This window comes from Gymnoscopelus braueri, assembly GCF_963280865.1.
Source record: "Gymnoscopelus braueri genome assembly, chromosome: 1".
NCBI classification, from domain to species: Eukaryota; Metazoa; Chordata; class Actinopteri; order Myctophiformes; family Myctophidae; genus Gymnoscopelus; species Gymnoscopelus braueri.
The window spans coordinates 43,239,465-43,261,579 of NC_137603.1; the positions used below are offsets into that span (position 1 = coordinate 43,239,465).

At 41.3% G+C, this 22,115-nt stretch overlaps 1 protein-coding gene across 1 annotated transcript; it reads left to right on the forward strand.

The window, feature by feature from the left end:
• Positions 1-2,679: 2,679 nt before the first annotated feature.
• Positions 2,680-20,462, forward strand: fes (FES proto-oncogene, tyrosine kinase). Its single transcript, XM_080428886.1, has 19 exons — positions 2,680-2,798; positions 3,530-3,756; positions 6,405-6,578; positions 7,705-7,801; positions 8,788-8,971; positions 9,474-9,611; positions 9,905-10,024; positions 10,497-10,619; positions 12,215-12,410; positions 12,533-12,616; positions 13,247-13,456; positions 15,913-16,035; positions 16,299-16,352; positions 16,709-16,827; positions 17,381-17,475; positions 17,648-17,771; positions 18,957-19,114; positions 19,329-19,451; positions 20,238-20,462. Exons 2-19 carry the CDS (start codon positions 3,532-3,534, stop codon positions 20,378-20,380), a joined length of 2,490 nt encoding a protein of 829 aa, XP_080285012.1. The 5' UTR covers positions 2,680-2,798; positions 3,530-3,531; the 3' UTR covers positions 20,381-20,462.
• The last annotated feature ends 1,653 nt before the right edge of the window (positions 20,463-22,115 follow it).

The following is a 22,115-nucleotide window of genomic DNA, read 5'->3' on the forward strand; positions in this document are numbered from 1 at the left end:
CTATGGCAGTGGTTCTCAAACCTTTTGAGAACCCCCAATTGATATGTATTTGGCCACGACCCCCATCTGAAAAGATAAAGCCAGAGACCCCTTAAAAGATTTGCTTTATTAAAATGTTTCAAAAATATGCCAACATTTTTGTATTTTTTAAAGATGTTTTGAAAAGTGTTTTTTGATCCTATACTAGTTTCGCTGGGGACCTCCTGGAACCCCCCAAGTCACTGGTCCTCTGCCCATGTTCACTCCCCTCTTTCACCTCTTTGTATGACCCTCCAAGACCAAACACCTTTCTCTGTTCCACTTGGCTGTAGCTTTACATTTTGGGAATTCATTTGTCTCCTCTGCTTAGCCACTGCAGATTCATTTTCTGCTTTCAGCATCACTATCTCTATTCTCAACATATCAGTCACGGCAGCATTTTTTTCATCTATCTTATTACAAATCTGTGTGTTAAAGAGAGAGAACTTGGAATGCATTCAATGTAGCTTGGACCATAGCAATGTTATAGCAGTCATAACTTCCCGGTTGTCAGTACTCTGGAGTTTCTCCTCGGAATGTGTCACCCCTGTCGAGCTCGAGGCTCCTAGGGGACGAAATGACTGTAGCTCTGGCATTGGTGAGGACTTAATCTCGGACTGTAGTACTGTTAAAGCAGTAAAAATGTCCCGGGTGCCTGCACTCTGCAGACTCTCCTCATCAACCCAGTTGCACCCAAGGTTTCTGGGCACTCTCCCTCGTTTGTAACTGTCCTGGGACTATTTCTTGTTAATAGAGTTTTTGGTCTAATCTGTTAACTCATATGAAGTATGAAGCATCCTAAATGCACGTTTGGACCACACATAAAGTAGCCGGTTTTGTTGAAAATGTAGTTTTGATATTAAAACTGCACAAGCTACTGAGAAGTGCATCATAACTGCTCAATGCTTGACTTGCTTATCCGTAAATGATCTTGTCTCTCACCCTCATCAATCGTTTTAATCACTTAAAGGGATATTTCACTTTCAAAAAAACTTTTGGTCATTTTATCGTCTACTCAGGCTTTTGTGAGCCCCCCGGACCGTTTTTAAGTTGCTTGATTCATTATTTAGATATTTGATATTCATTTTATCAGACACGCCCCTATCATCCTATACAAACCCATTATAACTTCAAACTCCATTTTTAACATGTTAGATTCATCAAAAACACCCGTCCTTGGTTCTGGTGACTCACCCTGCCCTCCTAATACGCGAGGGGGCCGTGTTTTTTCGATAACTTTTTTCATTTATTTTTAATATTCTTTTTGGAAAATGAAAACAATTAAATACAATAAAAAAATTAAATAAAATAAATGAAAAAAGTAATCGAAAAACCACGGCCCCCTCACGTATTAGGAGGGCAGGGTGAGTCACCAGAACCAAGGACGGGTGTTTTTGATGAATCGAACGGGTTAAAAATGGAGTTTGAAGTTATAATGGGTTTGTATAGGAAGGGGGCGTGTCTGATAAAATGATTATCAAATATCTAAATACTAAATCAAGCAACTTAAAAACTGTCTGGGGGGCTCCTAAAAGCCTGAGTAGACGATAAAATGACCAAAAGTTTTTTTGAAAGTGAAATATCCCTTTAAGCCCTATTTGCAGTTGATTGGGTCTATACTAGTACGTTCCATTTTTCCCCTCTACACCAAATCTTGCCGTTGAAGATAGCTAGGGAGAAAATAAGCAGTGATGGAGTGATCAGAGAGAGAGAAAGTAAACAATAGAGACAGGGATGTGGAGAGGAGCCATGATGCTTCCTTGGCGTCATCTTAGGGTAATTCAGTCTGCATTCTGAAGAAGCCTGTGTGTCGAAACGTTAATCAATAAAGCCTTGACTGGGAGCTTTTGCAAAGTCACAGTGTGCAGACTATTTTTTATCCTGCCTTGATCCACTGTTGGTCCTGCATCTGACGTCCAGCGGATGTGACAGTTTTATTTTTTCTTTAATTCAGTCTGCTCACTGCTATTTTTCTCTACAACATTCAAATGCGTACTATGCGTCATATGACAGTGTTGCACAAAAAAATTGCAGATCTACAAGTTCACAATGCGCGTTGCCACATCGGCGATGCGTTGTGAGGTTTTAGAATGGCTATTTTCTGTGCACAGTCAAACGTCAAATTGGGCTTTGATCTGAACTAAGCTTGAATCTGCTGCACTACACTGCATACTCCACTATCACAGGTACATGTCTCTAGTGTGATTAGTAGTAAGGTCAAGCAGGAAGGATGTCACAGTTATTGTCATCTTTCCTGCTTAACCATTCTACTATAATTTTATATTCACTAAATAAGGCACTGTAACTGAACAAGGCACTAGAACCCACCATTATACGATAAAGTATACTATAAAGTAGATACGGGCAAAAATACTATAATTTCTGTTTCATTTTTAGTTCACTTCAACAGTGAAAAGGGTTGCTGAGCAGGTTATTTGAACCTGTCATGGGTGCCTCAAGATGAACTTAGTTAAGTCAGTATAGCAATTACTGTGACAGCTTACTGTTGAAGTCATAGTAATGTAAACAATGTCCACTCCTCACACAGAACAGTTTGCAGCACGCATGAGGAAGTGTTTACTTTCAACTACTTTCTTTTTTGTTCAAGGGGAAGTGAAAACGTGTGAATAGCCCCCTGGTCATAAAGAGGCTCAGTTATCAGGTAGCCTACTGCTTCAAACAGTAAGTAGCCTCTGTTTTACTCTGTTTCTAAATTTAACTTCCACGGACTCCATATGGATTATTGCTGAGAGACAGAAAAGATATAGTGCATAGCAGAGGTGGGTAGTAATGAGTTACATTTACTAACGTTACATTAACTTAAGTAACATTTTGAATGAATTGCAAGTGTAATTTTCATGCAACATAAATTACATTTTACTTTCACTATAGTATATTTTGTGAATAATTGTTTTTACTTTTAATTCTTTACATTTGGGCCAAAGAGGAAAAGTATAATGTTTTTCAATGATTTGGCTACATTATGTAGTTTTTTACCCATTGTTTTTTTTTAAATTCAATACATGTTCTGTTTGCTTCATTCTCTCAGAGACTTCAGCCAAAGAGGCTGACTGGTATTTGCATTGGCTCTTAATATTTATATTGGACGAACATTTATAAGTTTATATATTATACATGTCAATTACGTTCTGATTATTTAAACAATAATCAGATTGAGATCCTATGAAGAATCTCAGTACTTAAGTTGTCTTTTCACTAGATGGACTCAAGTAATCTGGATGATTTACTTTTACTTGAGTCATTATTTTAACCACTTCAGCATGCCTATTCTGGGTGGAACATTCCAAAACGCATTGTGTTGCGAGACATTGTGAGCATGTAGATCGTCTATTTTTGGCCAAGAGATTTTGTTTAGACAGGAAAAAAACGGGACAGTTGTAACTGTTTTCCTGACTAGAGGGTTGGTTAAAGAAACAATACTTTTACTTGAGTACAGTTTTTTTTTTTGCTACTCCACAAACCTCTGCTGTGTATTGACCTTCATTTACAGAGATGGGGTTTGGGGAGGTTCTCTGGTGTCCTCAAGCACATGCAGCCCTGCTGCGGCTACAAGACTCTGAGCTTCACCTGATGGAGGTTATGAAGAAATGGATGGCACAACGGGCCAAGAGTGAACGGGAGTTCTCTGTACAGCTTCACCAGATGTCTATCATGGTGGACAGGCTGGATAGGCCTCAGTCTGGTGGAGGAATGGATTACATCAGCCAGCTCAACAAGGTGATGCTTGGGGTAGAATCACTACATCAATTTTGCTATACTGTAGAATCATGAACAATGGCCACAGCAATGTTTGGGTATGTCACTGCAGGGTACACAGTATAGTATTAAACCACTTTCAACCAGTGTACCTATTTTGAGTCAGCAGTCCTATTCTGGGTCTTGTGAGACATTGTGAGCTTGTAGATCGGCTATTTGCGTGCTCAAACATTCAAACATTCAAACATTCAATCATTTGCGTGCGGCAACGTGTCGGATACGTGGGGGATGGAGGAGGGAACTTCCAGTTACATTCATTTTCAATGGGAGTCGCGTGGTACCTCGCATCCGATATGCCGCCCCAGGAGGGTGTGTATGGGGAAAATGCTTGCCCCACGGCACGCAAATGTGTGAGAGGCCCCCTGGAGGGCCCACGGTTCCCCCTGAGAATGGCCAAACAAGACCCCACAAATGGGTCTAAGGCCGGAGTAGTAAATGCAGGGTCGTCAGGAATCTGTGAAATAGCAGGCCGGAGAGCAGGCGAGCCCGGCTCGATCAGCCCATGTGTGTGTCTGAGAGGGGCGGCCGACATTACACTGCCACCTGAAGTTCACCATGTGCTGGGCAATTTCAGGGGCACTCTTCCAAGAGATGACAAGGGACTCAAGGAACTCGGGGTCATAAATATCCTCCTATGTCACTCCAAAATCTTCCCAGGAAAAGGGCAGGCAGGACTGGTGACTAATGACCTTAGGACAGGCAGGTTGGAGACCCACACACCAGAGTCTTAATGGCTGGGGCACAGGAAAAGAAAGGTAGACTGCCTCAAAGGTTTGTTCAAAACCAGCGGCATTCTAACAAGAATATAATAACCAAAAACAAAACAAACCTCAGTCCGCTGGGTCCAGATTGGCCAGTTTGTACTGTCACTGTGTGTCTGGAAGTAGGACAGGGACTACCTCAACACAAGTGAACAGAGACACAACACATGATAGGCTAGACACTAACAGGGTTAACTAGACACAGGTGAACCAGATAATCAATAATCACAAGGTGGGCTGAGAACAATACAGGAAACAATACAGTAGCTACAGTACAAAGGACAACAGGAAACACTAGAACATCCTTTTTATTAAAAAAAAGGGAACATTCTTTTGAACCCTCTTTAACCCCAGCATGCCTATTCTGTTGAGAACATTCCCCCAAAATAGCCGATCTACAAGCTCACTTGTGAGCTGTTTAACTAAGACTAGAGGGTTTAAGTTTATTGACCAATAATGACATGCTCAAAATTGGGACACAAGGTTGAAAGTGGTTAATCAATATAAATAATGAAATATCTTATCTTATATTATTACACAGTACTGAATGTTCCCCATTCTGAAGAAGTTTTTTTTGCTCCCACTTAATACTGACATAGTTAAATATTAACTACCACTAACAAGTTCCCTATTCTAAAATGTTTTAGTAACAGTAGTATAACACTTTGACTACAGAGTTCGCTCCCCATTCCAAAGTGATTTACCAAACCTTGTAAAAACAGAGAAACTTTTAAACAGCACTGACAGGAATGGCAACCCTTAATTTCCATCGATCGTTATACTGTTATAGTATTAAGGATGATATTGTTCTGTTGAGTGGATATCAGAGTAATTGTACAGTGAATAATCAAGTGTTTCAAATGTCTGCTTGTGACCAAAGACAAGGGAAACCTACAGCAGAGGTGTGCATAGTTGTCAGATTGACAGATATGTACACAATATGTCAGATATTGAGTTACAATATAGTAAGTTTCATGACCTTGTATTGTATTATGATTTGATGAATGATGATGAAGTGTATTGGGTCATTGCAGACAGAGTGACATATACTGTATGTTCGGGCGGCTGTGGCTCAGGAGGTAGAGCAGGTCGTCCATTGATCCGTGGGTCGGCGGTTCGAATCCCAACTCCTCCTGTCCACATGTCGAAGTGTCCTTGGGCAAGACACTGAACCCTACATTGCCTCCAATGATTCGGTCGGCGCTAGCTTGACACCATTGGTGTGTGAATGTGGGAAAAGTGGGGACGCTGGCGTCGACTGTTCGCCGCTCCACCTCCCAATGCCCCCCCCCCTGTATGAATGAATGAACCATTGTAAAGCGCTTTGAGTAAGTTTGAGTACTTAGAAAAGCGCCATATAAATGCAATTCATTATTATTATTATTACTGTACATACACACACACACACACACACACACACACACACACACACACACACACACACACACACACACACACACACACACACACACACACACGTGCTGTACATATACACATTATACATGCATGCGTACATACATACAGCACATACTGTACATATATACGGTACATACATGTATATATACATGCGTACATACATTGTACAGTACATATGTATACATACAGTACATGCAGTACACACACACATACAGTAAACACATACATACTGTATGCACACAGACGCATACATACATACATACATACATACATACATGACAATATAGTTAACTCAATGTGGAAAGGCCACAGCACTGGAGCACAACAACATAGACTAGCAAGCCCATGAACTCAAATGGAGCTGTTTTTCTGCTTTTTGCACCATCCATTTATTTATTGTAATTTTTTTCATTCACTTTTTGCTCCTGTTAGTCGTGGGCTGTACTGTACTGTCAGACAGACAACCTGAGCCGCGTGATGCGTAAGCGGTCAGAGGACTTGCTGGATGGTCCCATAAGCAAACTGGCACTCCTCATCAGAGACAAGCAGCAACTACGCAAGACCTACGCAGAGCAATGGAGTCTACTCCACCAGGAACTTAATAAGGTCTGATAAACCCACCCACGCACGCACATACGTACACACGCCAATACTGAACAAACTTATGGCCAAACCTTTCTAAAGTTACAAAAGGGAGAAATATCCACACACTGAAAGTTAAGCTCGCAATATTACATTTTCTTATTGAAAAAGTTTTGGTCAATGGGCCTGCATCAGTCATCAGGCATTGCATGTGTGTGTTTTTTATTTTTTTATAAATTGCTATCATTTTCAGTCCTGATTTTTTCCTCTTGTATGAATCTGCTGGCTAACCCTTTTTGACACGCAGGGCAGAACTGCAATATCAGCTATATTAATACAGTGCAGTCAAATGAAATGAAAATTAATGGACCAGAAACCCAGTTTGGTGACAAAACACATTTTGATTAACGGATGTTGTCCATTACTGTAGTTTTCCTCTCAATGTTCCTTTTATTACCCAATTATTGCAGCCAGGCAAATTATGTTTATTTCAGCAATCCATATTGGTTCATAATGGTAATTTGTAGACATTTAGCCTTTTTTTTGCCATACTGTACAGATGAAGTACTGTAGTAACGCCAATGCTCTGATGCAGTAGTTTTCAAAAAGTGTGCTGTGAGACAAGTGCAGGGCATAGTCAAATCTCATATTGATGTAACCTTTTCAATTAAAGTTTAAACAAACATTAATTTGAAACACTATTTTAGGCGTGAGTGTCTGTCCCCGACACTTGATGTAGGCATTGGAAATGTACCGGAAATCTTTGTATTTATCTATTTCAATTACATTATCTTTCTGAAAATGTAGTTGTTGCTTTCCAAACTAACTCTGCATCATTCGTTTTGGAGCGGTACTGTGAGTTTTGGGAACGGTACTGAATTCTGGGAGTTCAGTTCAGTTCTAACTGAGCTATCTGAGGTGTCACCAAAAAGTCTATAAAAATGGATATTACTTTTCTCCATAAAATATTATGAAATATTAAAAATAGCAGATCTACAAGCTCACAATGCCTCACATCACGACACGTGATCTTGTAGACTGGGTATTTTAGCAAAAAATACCTGTGTGGGGTGCCCTGAGACTTTTGACATAGTGTGCCTTCGGCACAAAAGTTTGAAAACTACTGCTTCCTATCTGTCCTGTTCTGTAGGTGATCCATACAGAGCTGGAGAGGTTAAAAAGTAGCTACAGACAAGCTGCGAGGGACGCAGCACTGGCCAAGAAGAAGTATCAGGATGCTAGTAAAGGTGGGCCGACTCTCACTTCACTAAAAAGGGGTTTAGAGGCACTCTCATTCTGACAAACTGAAACACAGAGCCATCCACGCTTTAACTCCTCTATGACAGTGTCTCCCACACACAGGCCCTGTTTATGGTTTGTCAGTACATTTTTAAGTCTTCCTACAAAAAAAGTCAAAAGAAAAATCCATACAAAACTGAAAAAGTAAGATTTTCATAAAAACTAAATTGTGAAACATTTTAGATTTTATTTTGTATATTTCAGAAAATATTTAGCAAAAGTTTTAAAAAATGTTTTATTAGATTTTTCTCTCTTTAAAACAACGAGCTTGAGAGATTGTAAATCGGCTATTTTCACAATTTTTTAAATGGGTATTAGTGGTTAATTGTCTCCGCCAGGCCGAATGGCATGGCGAGAGGGTATGTTTTGCACCCTGTCCGTCCGTCCGTCCGTGTGACTTGTCCGTCCGTTAGCAGCTAATCTCCGGCACCGTTGGCCCGGTCGCTGCGAAACTGTGCACACACACTCCCTGGATGCCAATTCAGAACCTCTGCCCCAAATTTTTCACACCTCCTGGTGGCGCCTATTATAGCGCCACCAGGAGGCCGATTTGTGCAAAACCATGAAAGAAATGCCACCCTTTTCACATTGGCCTGTCATAGTGCCACCAGCAGGTCTAATTTAACAAAACATTTTCAGAACAAAATGCCTCAAATCATGAATGCAGTGTCCGATTGCCGTGAAAGGCCTAAGAATAAATGGCACCCCTTTCACATTGGCCTATTATAGTGCCACCAGGAGGCCACAATAACGTACCTGACCTGGCGGAGAGCTGTGCTCCGAGGAGCCCTTTATCTAGTTCATTATGTATCTTTATAAATTTGGGTCCCAGGGAGACAGCAAATGTTGGGTCTCGAGCTGAAATGGTTTTGGAAGCCCTGTTCTATAATGTCATATCATTATTTCATTTGTGTGTGTGTGTGGGTGTGTACAGACAAGGAGCGTGACAAGGCAAAAGAACGCTATGTCAAGGCTATGCTGAGACACCATGAGTTGCACAATGACTATGTTCTGTCTGTGCGAGCAGCCCAAGTATATCATCAGCAACATTATAGTAAGATCCAGCCTGCCCTGCTTGATGCACTGCAGAGCCTACAGCAGGAGATGGTGCTCATACTGTAAGCTCAAATGTGTGTGTGTGTGTGTGTGTGTGTGTGTGTGTGTGTGTGTGTGTGTGTGTGTGTGTGTGTGTGTGTGTGTGTGTGTGTGTGTGTGTGTGTGTGTGTGTGTGTGTGTGTGTGTGTGTGTGTGTGTGTGTGTGTGTGTGTGCGCGTGCGTGAATTATTGTTGATAAGAAAACATTCCATTTGTACACTATTCATAATTTTCAGAGAACATATTATTAGCACAACGATACTAAATGTGCAAAGCCTACAGCATTGTAGCTCACAACACAGACTGGCAAGCCCATGATCAGAAATTATTATATGTTTTTGTTTTTTTTACTCCTTTTAGCACCATCACTTTATAATATTACTTAATTAATAATTAATTAGTACAGTATGTATATTATTATATTATTATTATTATCCAAATGATTGTATTGGCCACATATTGTTAACATCATAACTTGTGTGTAGCCTAATAATAATGAGATGCTATCCATAACCTCTGACCCAGGAGGGAGATCTTGCAGGAGTATTTTGACATTTCCAGTCTTGTTCAACATGAAGTTGAACGCATCCACAAGGAGATGTCCTCTGCTCTGAAATCAATAGACCCTGAAAAGGAATATGAAAACTTCATCCAACAGAACAGGTACTGTAGGCCTAAACGTCTTCTTCTCCTAAACCAATCAAACCACACAGCCACAAAGATCCACATTTCAAGAGGATTATAACAACTGTGTGTGTGTGTGTGTGTGTGTGTGTGTGTGTGTGTGTGTGTGTGTGTGTGTGTGTGTGTGTGTGTGTGTGTGTGTGTGTGTGTGTGTGTGTGTGTGTGTGTGTGTGTGTGTGTGTGTGTGTGTGTGTGTGTGTGTGTGTGTGTGTGTGTGTGTGTGCGCGCGCATGCGTGCATGCCCAACTGTCTCTCTCTTTGTCTATGGATAGATCTGTTGGTGACATCCCAGTCTGTGCACACTTTGACTGGGGTGCTTTAGAGGACACTGATCAGCTAAAGCCTGGAGAGATTCAACTGAATGACCTCACACTGGAGGTACTTCAACACAGGTGAGTACAAAACATACAGCTTTAAGCCCTGTTCATACTTTGTCACTTGACGTTGTCGTGCTCTGAAAATAGCCGACCTGCAAGCTCTCAACGTGTCGCGGATGCAATGTGTTGTGAGCTTGTACATTGTCAATTTTTGGCATGTGACGCTTTATACCACGAAGCATAAATTAGGCATAATGCATTATGCTTGCATGCACACACACACACGCACACACACACACACACACGCACACTCTCTCTCTCTCTCTCTCTCTCTCTCTCTCTCTCTAACCCCTCACCGTAACTGGCATATTGATTTCCACTATTCCCAGCCTTCTTAACTCTTCTATCACTCAAGGCTTTCCAACCTATATTTTCTCCTTATCCTTGCCATCTTACCGGTACCCCGGCCTCCGTTAAACCTCTTCCTACTCCCTGTCTTATTATCTCTACATTCTGCCCACGCCTGCCCTTGCCTCTCTCTCTGCAGACTGACTGCGACAGAGGAGGAGCTGCTGCTCCTGGCTAGAGTTCTGGGCTCACAGCAGGATTCAGTCAACAACCTGGAGCTGCAACTGGAGGCAGAGAATGGGGGCATGAAGAAGGGGCAGAGGTGAGGTAACCCCAGACGGGCACACAGGAAAAATCCTGGGTGTTCATTTAACTCAGAGGGTGTACAAATGTACGGGTCCATTTGGTTATGTTGGTTCCCTCTCTCAGTTACAATTGGTTGAATTAACGATGAGGATTTTGTCAGTGCAGCCAAAGGTTCATTGTGATCAGTTTTTGTTAGAGGATGCAGGAGATGTTCAGAGCACTGATGTGGTCCAGATCAAGTTTGGCCAAACAAATTGCTGGTCTGTGGGCAGTCTCTCAGTATTTTAAGCTGGACTGTAAGCAGTCTCTCCTAGAGCAATTTAAGCCGGTCTGTAGGCAGTTTCTCTAATAACGTAATTAAAGCTGGTCCGACAGTCTGGCGTAGCTGGTCTTTAGTAGAGTAATTTAACCTGGTCTGTAGTAGAGTAGTTTAAACTGTCACATCATAGGTTTACAACGTGTAAAAAAATAAGTGAGAGAAATTCTTTGCCATCCAAGCTCCATCATTCAGTTTCAAGAAAGGTGGACAGAGAAAGAAACAGAGCAACAGGTCAGATGTCATTGTGGGCAGTGGTGGAAAGTAACTAAGTACATTTACTTAAGTACAATTTTGTGGTATTTGTACTTTACTTGAGTATTTCCAATTTCCAATACTTTTACTTCTACTCCACTATATCTCAGAGGCAAATATTGTACTTTTACTCCACTACAATTATTTGAAAACTTTAGTTACTAGTTACTTTTCAGATATACATTATTATATTATGAAACATACATTAACCACTTTAGCCCTATTTTATACCTAGGCTATCTGAAAATAGCAGATCTACAAGCTCACAACGCGTCTACTTTTACTTTTGGTACTTTAAGTACATTTTGATGCCAATACTTTTGTACTTTTACTCAAATACATTTTTAATTCTGGACTTTTACTTGTAACAGAGTATTTCTATATTGCAGTATTGGTACTTTTACTTAAGTAAAGAATTTGAGTACTTTTTCCACCACTGAGTGTGAAATATGCAAAAGGTGCATGATATATACATAAGGTGCACGGTTAAAATAGCAGTGGGATGAGGCCGTTAAAAGCAGTAGATGTAATTACTGTTATGTCCAATAAAATGAGGCAGTTTAGTTTAAGCTGGTCTTGCTGTAACAGGCAGTGAAGCCATACTTGACCATGCTTCGTGAATGATAAAGCACTGATGTGTTTAGAATTGTGGAGACTTCTCATTTTGCCTAAGGAGGATTAGAGGTTCCTCAAAGCGAGAGTTGTCAAGACATTAACAAGATCCTGGAGGACCTGCTGACAGCTTGCTTCAAATTGGGAGATGATCAGATTGCCTCTCAGTTAAGGGTTGAGAGTTGCTTCAGAAATGAACAGTTACGTCTTACGTGTGGAACTTCCTCTAACGGCAGAGACAAGTTGCTTTTTGCTATTTAATAAACAGTAAAAAAAAACTTAGTTTGTTTTACGTTTTTGGAAAATGTCGAAAAGTTTTACCTAAATGACATGCCCAAAATAGGGATAAAAAAAAAGAAAAAAAAAAAAAAAACAGTAAATCTTTTAACAAAAGTTAAGTTCCAAATTTGCCCACATCCTGCACACAGAGTGTACCAGTTCAGCAAGCTGCATGCCCTAGAGGAGTGTCGGCACCAGGTTTTGCTGACCCTAGGCACCAGAGCCAGGCTGGAGGCTCAAAGACTGCTGCTGACGGAGAGACTAGAATGGCTGGGGTCCCGTGACCCCCCCTCTGCCTTGATGCCTGATGACAACAGCTCTGTAGTCTCTACCACCACTTCTAGTGTATGTTCTCTGTGGTTCTTTATCTGTCTTTCTGTCATTCTTCTAGCATGAACAGTCATCAACCTCGCTTTTCCTATCACTGTTGTTTGCTCTTACTGACAACTGTGATCTGCTGTTTTCAGGAGCCGGAGGGGAGTGGTTCCATGCACCTCATCAAGGAGGGGATCATGAACCATCTGGGCAACGTGTTTAAAACCAAATTCACAGTCAGTAGTACATCAGTATCTCCCTGTCAGGGCACAATAATCCACCAGCATTCTAGAGTTAGTCAGTTACAGGTATTTGTGTCTAGGCATAAGTACAATTAATTGTCATTGTACCGTGTATGAACACGTCTTTCCTTTTTTACTGTCACATTAGTTCGAAATGAAGGTAAGGAGAAGTCTGTAAATAAGTAATTACAGTTTTTGTACATCTGCTGTCAAAGACTAAATGTGTGGATTAAAGTTTGATAGTATACGTACACTTAATGGCCCAGTTCAATTGTCCACCGTGGTTCTTCCGATGGGCCTCTGTTCAATAACTTTAGGAGGTCAAATACTGATGTCAGTCTTGTTTAACAAACTGTACCCTGAAGTAAAGTTAACCTCTATTTGTCATTTTACATATTAACACAGAAACAGTACAGGTATCCAGAGAAATATCAACAGTACTAGCATATTAGCACTCTCAGTCTTATCCAAGAATGAGAGCGGTAATAAGATAAACTTTTATGTGTACCGTATGACTACACAGAAGGTACACTTGAGATGTTGCTGCTCTTCAAAGAGACTCTCTCTCTCTGACGTGTGAACTCATAATATGGCACATCTTTATTCAAGTCTTCTTGTGCGCAGGTGCCCCCAGCCCAGACACTGGTGCCAGAGGTGGACCGACCTCTGGGGCAGCAGGGCTGGTACCATGGAGCTATCCCCAGGCTGGAGGTGCAAGAGCTGTTGAAGAACGAAGGAGATTTCCTGGTCAGAGAGAGCCAGGGGAAACAAGAATATGTCCTCTCTGTCTACGGGGCCGGTGGCTGTCGACACTTCCTCATTCAGAGAGTTGACGTAAGTCAATCCAGCGGTTCTCATACTATTTATTTTCAAGGACCCCCAGTCTGTTATGCATTATGCCACAGACCCCCATAACTCTGAGAGTGTACAAGCGGAACCATTTATACACTCTGAGTTACAGACCTATAATTTATAATCCATTTGGTTCCTAACTATCATTTAGTTGGGGGGTCCCCGGACCCCACTTTGAGAACAACTGAGTTTATCTAAGAAGTTGGTGTGCAGTGCACCGTATACCTCATACAGTACTGTTAAACATTTTTGTTCCTACTTAAAGTTGTACAATGCAGAATCCCAAATAACGATTTTTAGCAACCTCTGCTGGTCACTACCGTCACTGCATACAATTTCCGTAATCCTCGATTACCCAGAATTCCATTCGTTTTCACCGGAAGCCGGAAGCGTTTCAAAAAGCGATCTTTTAATTGTTTTATACTACTGTATCTACGGATCGTTTCTCTTAGCCAGTGGAGCATTAGTTACCATGAGCTGTGCTTTCTTTTTCTGTTCTTTTTCGATCTTCCAATCCTACATTCTCTTAACATCAGCGTGAGGTTCCTTTTTGCTATTACCGCGGTAGTTCCTGGCCAAACAGGAAACCGTTGCGGTAGTTCCTGGGGACGTCGGCCACGACGTCATGACGTTGGCCAGGAACGTCATTTTCCCGGGAAAGTCCCCCCCTTCACCGTTCAATAGAAAATATATAAATAAAAGACTTCCGGGGGTGAAATTCATGGAGTGGGTGTTGTGAAACTTTTGCCACTGACAAAAGATATACAATTTAACTTTAGTTTTGTTGAAAACGTTACCTAGTATTACTTTAAAATGACGTTCAAGTGATATTCCAGAGCGAAATCTACAATACTATATGGAAAACTCCCCAACGAGTTTGTGGCGTCTCAATCGGTCGAAATGGGCCGTGAAATAAAACAAAAATCATCAAAGTGCATTACAAAGCAAACATTTACCGAACCTCAGAGGGTGAGGTCATTCCCTACATCAGTGGTTGTCAACCAGTGGTCCGGGGACCACCAGTGGTCCTTGAGGGGGTTCCAGGTGGTCCCCAGATCTTTAATCTTGAGAGTGTAAAATGAACCGCCTACGGATCCATTTAGTTTCATTTTACGCTCTCAAGAGTTCAATTATTGTTAAACATCTGCATTACTTAATTAAAGAATTGTTATCTCTCCTATGGTACCAGCATCAATACAGCATGGAATTTTGGACAAAATCGTATCCAACGATAACAAAATATTCTTGGGTCTGAAAGGCTAAATCTCATCAAATGGTGGTCTGTGGCTCAAATGCCCAATAAATAATGGACCTTGATATGAAAAGGGTTGAGACCAACTACCTTACATTACCCACGGCCACGACATATTGCATCCCTATAACAGACGAGCAGCTGCCGTGTTCCCTGGCAGCCGTCTCCGCTGATATCCCTTGTTCCTTCCACTTAGTAAAACCTGAATGATGTTCAATTTTACCACAGTGTGTTTGTCATTTACAACGGGCCAGCGGCTATAGGCCTACTGCACTGTTCTCTATTAGCTCCAATAAAAGACCAACAGGATTGGTATCACTGGGGGAAGTCTGGTAATGGCCTATATGTTTGACTACAGATCAACGTAATTTCTGCTTATTATTAACTACCGTTTTTCAGCAAACTGCCACATACACAAATAGCTTGGGGGGGGTAAAGTGATATGTTCCTCTATAATTTGATGGTGTAATAAGGTGATACTTATCTCACATGGGGGTAGAGAGAGAGAGAGAACAGGAAATAAAGTGTAGTTCTTTAAAACGGGTTACTGGCAAACACTTCATTTTCCAGGAACTCCTGAATATTCAAAATAGCTAGAATCTTATCAACAGAGACCCGGTTTGTTCACCGGACCCTCCTGGCTTTGTGTCGAAATGTCCTTTAGCAAGAGAATCCCTACAGTAACGATGAGCAGGCTGGTGCCTTGCATGGTTGCCTCCACTGTCTGTGTGTGAATGTGTGAATATAATGCACACACTCACCAAATCTCTACACAAACAAATACCAAACACTCAGCTTGTAAATCTGCTGTTTTTGCAGAATGTTCAACTATTTTCGGGATGCTAGGTTAGGGTTAAGCAAAGCCCTATTTTATACTTCCTTCTACGGTGGTTTCGCACAAAAATAACCAGTCTAATATTATATACCGATCTGGCAAAAAAAAAAAACGAATAATAATAATTAAAGTAAAGATTTAAGCAGGACTGAAGTGGAAATTCCACATCGTGTTGACCATCTTTTGCACAACAAACACTGTTCCTGTTTATTTCTTTTGGGGAATTCCAATGTTATACAACATACAGTACAGTGGAGGTGTTTCTGCATACATAGGTATTTTTGTGATTGCATGTGTGTCCATGCATGTACAGTGAACATGCATGCATGTCATGCATTTCTGTGTCAGTAGAATTTGTACCGTCTGGATGGAGAAGGGTTCCGTAGTGTCCCCCTACTGGTGCACAACATGGTCTCCTTACATCAGCATGTCACCAAGAGGACAGACATTGTGCTTAAGAAACCTATCCTTAAGGTATATCATCCACACACACACACACACACACACACACACACACACACACACACACACACACACACACACACACACACACACACACACACACACACACACACACACACACACACACACACACACACACACACACACAATCATAGTAAAAGCGTTATTGTCGATAACAGCTGGTACCTTGGGTCTTGTTAGATTTTACAGTCTGCTATAAATTGTTGTTTTCTCTCCCACTCTCTCTCTCTTTTTCTGTATTAAAATAAAATTAGGACAAGTGGGTTCTGGAGCATGATGATATTATCTTGGGACACAGTATAGGTCGGGTGAGTTGACATTTACTAACTGGTTGTTTAGAAATGAACTGCACATGGTGTTCTTCATTTCTTAAATGTTCTCTGTGTGTGTGTGTGTGTGTGTGTGTGTGTGTGTGTGTGTGTGTGTGTGTGTGTGTGTGTGTGTGTGTGTGTGTGTGTGTGTGTGTGTGTGTGTGTGTGTGTGTGTGTGTGTGTGTGTGTGTGTGTGTGTGTGTGTGTTTTCTTTTATTTGTTAACAGTAGGCCTACAGCAGAGAAATTCTTCTGAAATGTTAATTCATAACAATACTCAAGACATTGTGAATGAACCTTTGTTTTCCCACTGGGTCTTCAGGGGCTAATAGCCAGTGTGTTTCTATTGCCCAGGGCAACTTTGGGGAAGTTTATATTGGTCGCCTGCGCTCTGATAACACCCCAGTGGCTGTCAAAACCTGCAGAGAAAACCTGCCACCAGAACACAAGAATAGGTTCCTTATGGAAGCCAGGTTGGTTCGGTACAAACACACACCCAATACACACACTACATTTACATGCAAGTGTGCTCACACACACACACACACACACACACACACACACACACACACACACACACACACACACACACACACACACACACACACACACACACACACACACACACACACACACACACACACACACACACACACACACACATCAGAATAATGTTTATTGTCATATCACTGGTTTACAGGTGTAAAACAGTGGGTGAAATACATTTTCTCTGCAAGCTCCATCGTTTCTTTGTTATTTCAAAGAAGAGGGGTGGGGGGGGGGACCAAGGGGGGAAATAAGGCATACAAAACTAAGGTATCTGTATATTTACACATACTGTAGCATATCTATCCGTACAGCATGTACATGAGGTTAGAATACATGCAGACACCGTGTATTGTCTTGAGAGGCATCCAGTGTTTATTTATTACTCTTAAAAATGTCCCCCTTTCTTTCCAACTTTATTACTGTCCCTTCATCTATCTCTCATCACTGCTATTTATATCTAAACCCACAACTGTCCAGGATCCTGAAGCAGTATGATCACCCCAACATTGTCAGGTTAATTGGGGTATGCACTCAGAAACAACCCATCTACATCATCATGGAGTTAGTGGAAGGTATATTATATGATCCTTATTTTAATATATGTGAAATGAATAATAATCTTCAAATGGGATTATCCGTCCTGGTTTTCCTGGCTTTGACCATAATTCATCATAGTTGGTACTATAATACAGATTATTTAATAGCTGGAATCACAGAGATAGTGTGTGTGGGTGTGTCAAACAGGTGGTGACTTTCTCACCTTTCTGCGCACTGTGGGTTACAACATGCAGCCAAAGATGTTGGTGAAAATGGTAGAAAATGTAACTTCTGGCATGGAGTACCTGGAGAGCAAGAAGTGCATCCACAGGTATGTCAAACAGATCTATGAATCAGGACACTTTAAGGACACAAACGATGAAACCAAATAATGAAATAGCATAAAAGCAAAGTGTGTGCATAGTTAGTATACCATATTACAGTATAACTGCACATGCAGAGCACATTATTTAGGGATCGCTGTGGAAGGATGAGCACATTGCTTTTACAGTATTGCATAGCTTTCATTATGCAATATTTTTGATTATCATAAGTTTTTTTATTTTTTGGCCCCATCCTAAAGCATAATTTATACTCTGTTGCATGGCGCTCATAAAAATATTTATTATTTTCAGATAAGAAGTCATTTCGAGAATGTTTCTCATTATAACGACTTAAAGGATTTTTTGTTTTAAGTAAAAACAATTCATCACATAGGCAGAAATGGGTTTCCATAGCTTCTATTGGCAACTCCCTCACTGCTCACTAAGGCAGATTATCCAGACCAACATGACCGGTAGTAGCCCAGTTTGTCTAACTTTGGCTGCCGTTGGCTAGTGGATGCCTATGAAGGAAAGGTGGAGAGCTGGCTTTTTGTTTTTTTACATGCATTGCTGTAATTCCTCTTGTTTATTGGCTGTGGCCACTTATTGCACAATGGGGCTTTAAATCTCAGCCCCTCGAGTTGTTACAGTATAGTTTATAGATTATACAGTATATAGTAGTTCTATATATACAGAGACTACAACAACAATACAGTAATAATAATAATAATTATAGAGCTTTTCAAAGCAGCTTCACAAAGTGCTTTACAAAAGAGATAAATCACAGGAACATAACATGCAAGAGATAAAATGTAAAATTCAAGAGATAAAGGAAATAAAGTAAAAAAATAAATAGGCCAAATGAAAAGTCATGAAAGGAGATGAGCAAGGATAAAATAGAGGCAATGAGAAATATATATATATATTTTAAAGGGGGGAAAAGAGATAGAGAAAAAGAGAAGATTAGAAACACAAGAATACACAAGTACATTTCCAGATGACACTGACTGGCTAGTCTTAGGTAGGCCTACTTGGTGACAACCCGATCGCCTCAGGTAACGCTCACTTACTTACTCACTCACTCACTCACTCACTCACTCACTGACTGACTGACTGACTGACTGACTGACTCGGTCACTCACTCACTCACTCACTCACCTCGCCATCACTTTAAACAGCCTTTCTCATTTCAGGGATCTAGCAGCAAGAAACTGTCTAGTGGGAGACGAGAGTATTGTGAAAATCAGTGATTTTGGTATGTCTCGTGAGCAAGAGGATGGTGTCTATTCTGCCACAGGAGTCTTCAAACAGATCCCAGTCAAATGGACGGCCCCTGAGGCCCTCAACTATGGTGCGGCCCATTTGCTTCTGACCAACCGACATGCCTTGGAAAGGCTATTCCTTGTTTTGCAACAACTCTGTTTGGTTGTGTATAAAACCCAAAAGGTTTTCTGTAAAACACAATATCATGTTTCAGATCTTGAAGGAGGAAAAAAGCACATAGCTTATGCTGGTGACAGTTAGGCAGTGTCTTTGCCAATGCTGCCCCCTGTCTGTGTTTTCAGGTCGTTACACCACAGAGAGTGACGTGTGGAGCTTTGGTGTCTTGCTATGGGAGACTTTCTCCAAGGGAATGACCCCATATACCAGCATGACCAACCAACAGACACGGGACGAGGTGGAGAAGGGTACGGAAGCATTATGTGTATGAATCTACTGGAATTTGTATATGATAATAACACTGCCAGTGCCTAATTCTTATTATTTTTTGCGGGGGAAAAGGGCACTTTGAGGCAAAAGGGCAGGTGAAGCACCCAAAGCCCCCCCCCCTCCCTGCACGTGCCTGCCCTGCCCTGCATTAGTACTGTCTGTCAACTGCAGTCATTCTTCTTATTGTGTCAGCATATACTGTACTTTGTACAGTACCTCAAGGCAAAATACCAAGATGTACGGTAATTATTTGTGTAGGTAGAGAGAGAGAGAGAGGGAGAGGGAGAGAGGGAGAGAGAGAGAGAGAGAGAGAGAGAGAGAGAGAGAGAGAGAGAGAGAGAGAGAGAGAGAGAGAGAGAGAGAGAGAGACATGAGAGAGACACAATGAACACAAGACACAGTAATGTGGAAGTAGACGTGACATTGACAATTAACCACTTAAACCATATACTTTGTTGACAGAGGGGTCCCCCAAGGGTCTATACTTGAGGGTCCCTCAGGGGTCATTACCCCTCCTTTTTCCCCTTTAAACCAAATGTCTTTGCCGAAAATAGCTGATCTACAACAAGCTCACAATGCCTGGTGACACGTAACTTGTACATATGCTATTTTTGCTGAATGTTCGCCCCCAGAATAGGACCGCTAGGATTCGTGTGGTTAAATCAATTCAAAATGTTCTCTCTTCATGTGCGTATACGGTTACTGTAATTGTGCAACCATCAGATCTGATTAGAAATTCCAACTCTGTTCTCAATGTCTCCCAGGGTACCGTATGCCTGCTCCCGTCGGCTGCCCCTCGGAGGTCTACAGCCTCATGTGTAGCTGCTGGCAGTATGACTCCAGAAGCAGACCAACTTTCACCAAACTCCAGGCTGAACTCAGCGCTCTCTACCACAAGTTTCCATGACATGCTTGTTTTGGGTGGAACATGTTTGTTTTTTGTTAACATTTGTTTTCAGTTAACTTTCACCTGTCTCTTTTTTTGCTGAACGGCGTTCAAGTGAATTTGAAAATAAAACAGAATTTGTACTGAGCACAAGCTATCTCTCTCTCTCTCTTTCTGTGTGTGTGTGTGTGTGTGTGTGTGTGTGTGTGTGTGTGTTGGATATTTTTGTCACTACATCTACACAATGTGTCCTCTGCATTTACCAATCCTAGCTATAGGGCATAGCAGTGGCGGCCATTTTGTGGTGCCCCCCCCCCCCCCCCATAGAGATTTCTGATAAAAAAAAAAAAAAAGTGTTTATTATTAACACACACACACACACACACACACACACACACACACACACACACACACACACACACACACACACACACACACACACACATACACGTACACAAATATGTGTCAGTGACAAAATGGGCTTGGCAAGATGAATAATTTACAAATCTTTTAAGGCTTGTTTGTCAGGTTTGTTAAAATGTGCATTTTGTAGTCATGTTGTTTTCAAATCATTTTAAGACATTTGCATAATTTTTACAATGAAAAGGACAGAATGCGCCTGAAAATGTGTAATTGTGTAATTTTTAAATATTGAATATTCTATCCATTTCAGTGAGTGAATGTACTCTAAGGAGTTTATAGATTACTAGACTAGTGCTGCTATACTGCTAAGAAGCACAACCATAATTACACCCTTTCTTGCTTTTCTTGCCTGCGAGTTTCAGAATCGATTTCACAATTTCACAGATGATTTTTAAAGCCTTAGGGCGGCCATAGCTGAGTGGTTAGTGAGCCCGCCTAGGGAGCCAGAGGCCCTGGTTGCCCCAGGTTCGATTCCAGGCCAGGTCAGCATTTGTGTCGATGAAATGAAATTTGTCCCTGAGCAAGACTCTTAACCCCTAAATGCTCACAGGTTCTCATTGGAAACAAGACTTTCATGAACGACCTGTTAAAAGGAATTATCCTTATCCTTGTCCATAAGCCTGAACGTAGACTGAGATCCTTAGGGCCCTCTGGGTTGTTCCTAAAACGTGTCTTATCTGAGGTGATCAGGTTGTCACTATAGGGACCTAAGACTAGCCAGTCCATGTCATCTGGAAATGTACTGTAGCTACTATTATGTCGGCCTTTTTTAATCTTCTATCAATCCTATCTTTTAATGCCTCTATCGCCTTTTTTCACTTTTGTGAATAATATCTCTACTTTATCCTTGCGCATCTCCTTTTATGAGGTCTATTTGTTTTTACTTATAAACCCATGATCCCACTTCTGACACTACTTTTTTCCCATAGTGGATAGGATTCCTGGTTTTCACCCAGGCGGCCCGGATTCGACTCCCGATATGGTAACAACTCTTTTCGTGATGAATTGAATACATAGGACCACAATGGAAACAAGCCCTCAGGGCTTTTTGTATTATCATTTTAGCATCATTGTATATATATAATCGTACCCCTGTACCGCTTGCAAACTGTTAATAAAGTATTCAATCAATCAATCAAACGACACACACGTGTTGCCAACCGGCATTATGACCTTTTCCATCTTCAAATTGGGCCTCTTCACAAACGTCACGTGAAACCCGGCACGAATGAATGTCACGCGAAGCCCTACCTCATAGTGTCAGATACTCCTCCCAAACCCACGTTTTGAATGCTGTGCCTCCTCCTCCATGGAGGGCCAGAACTGCCATATT

Excerpts from the sequence above, each read along its gene's own strand:
- fes (XM_080428886.1), top strand. The coding sequence starts at position 3,532 with ATGGGGTTTGGGGAGGTTCTCTGGTGTCCTCAAGCACATGCAGCCCTG. Across the intron at positions 3,757-6,404 it reads ACATCAGCCAGCTCAACAAG|TCGTGGGCTGTACTGTACTG; the intron begins GTGATGCTTGGG and ends TGCTCCTGTTAG. Across the intron at positions 12,617-13,246 it reads TGTTTAAAACCAAATTCACA|GTGCCCCCAGCCCAGACACT; the intron begins GTCAGTAGTACA and ends TCTTGTGCGCAG.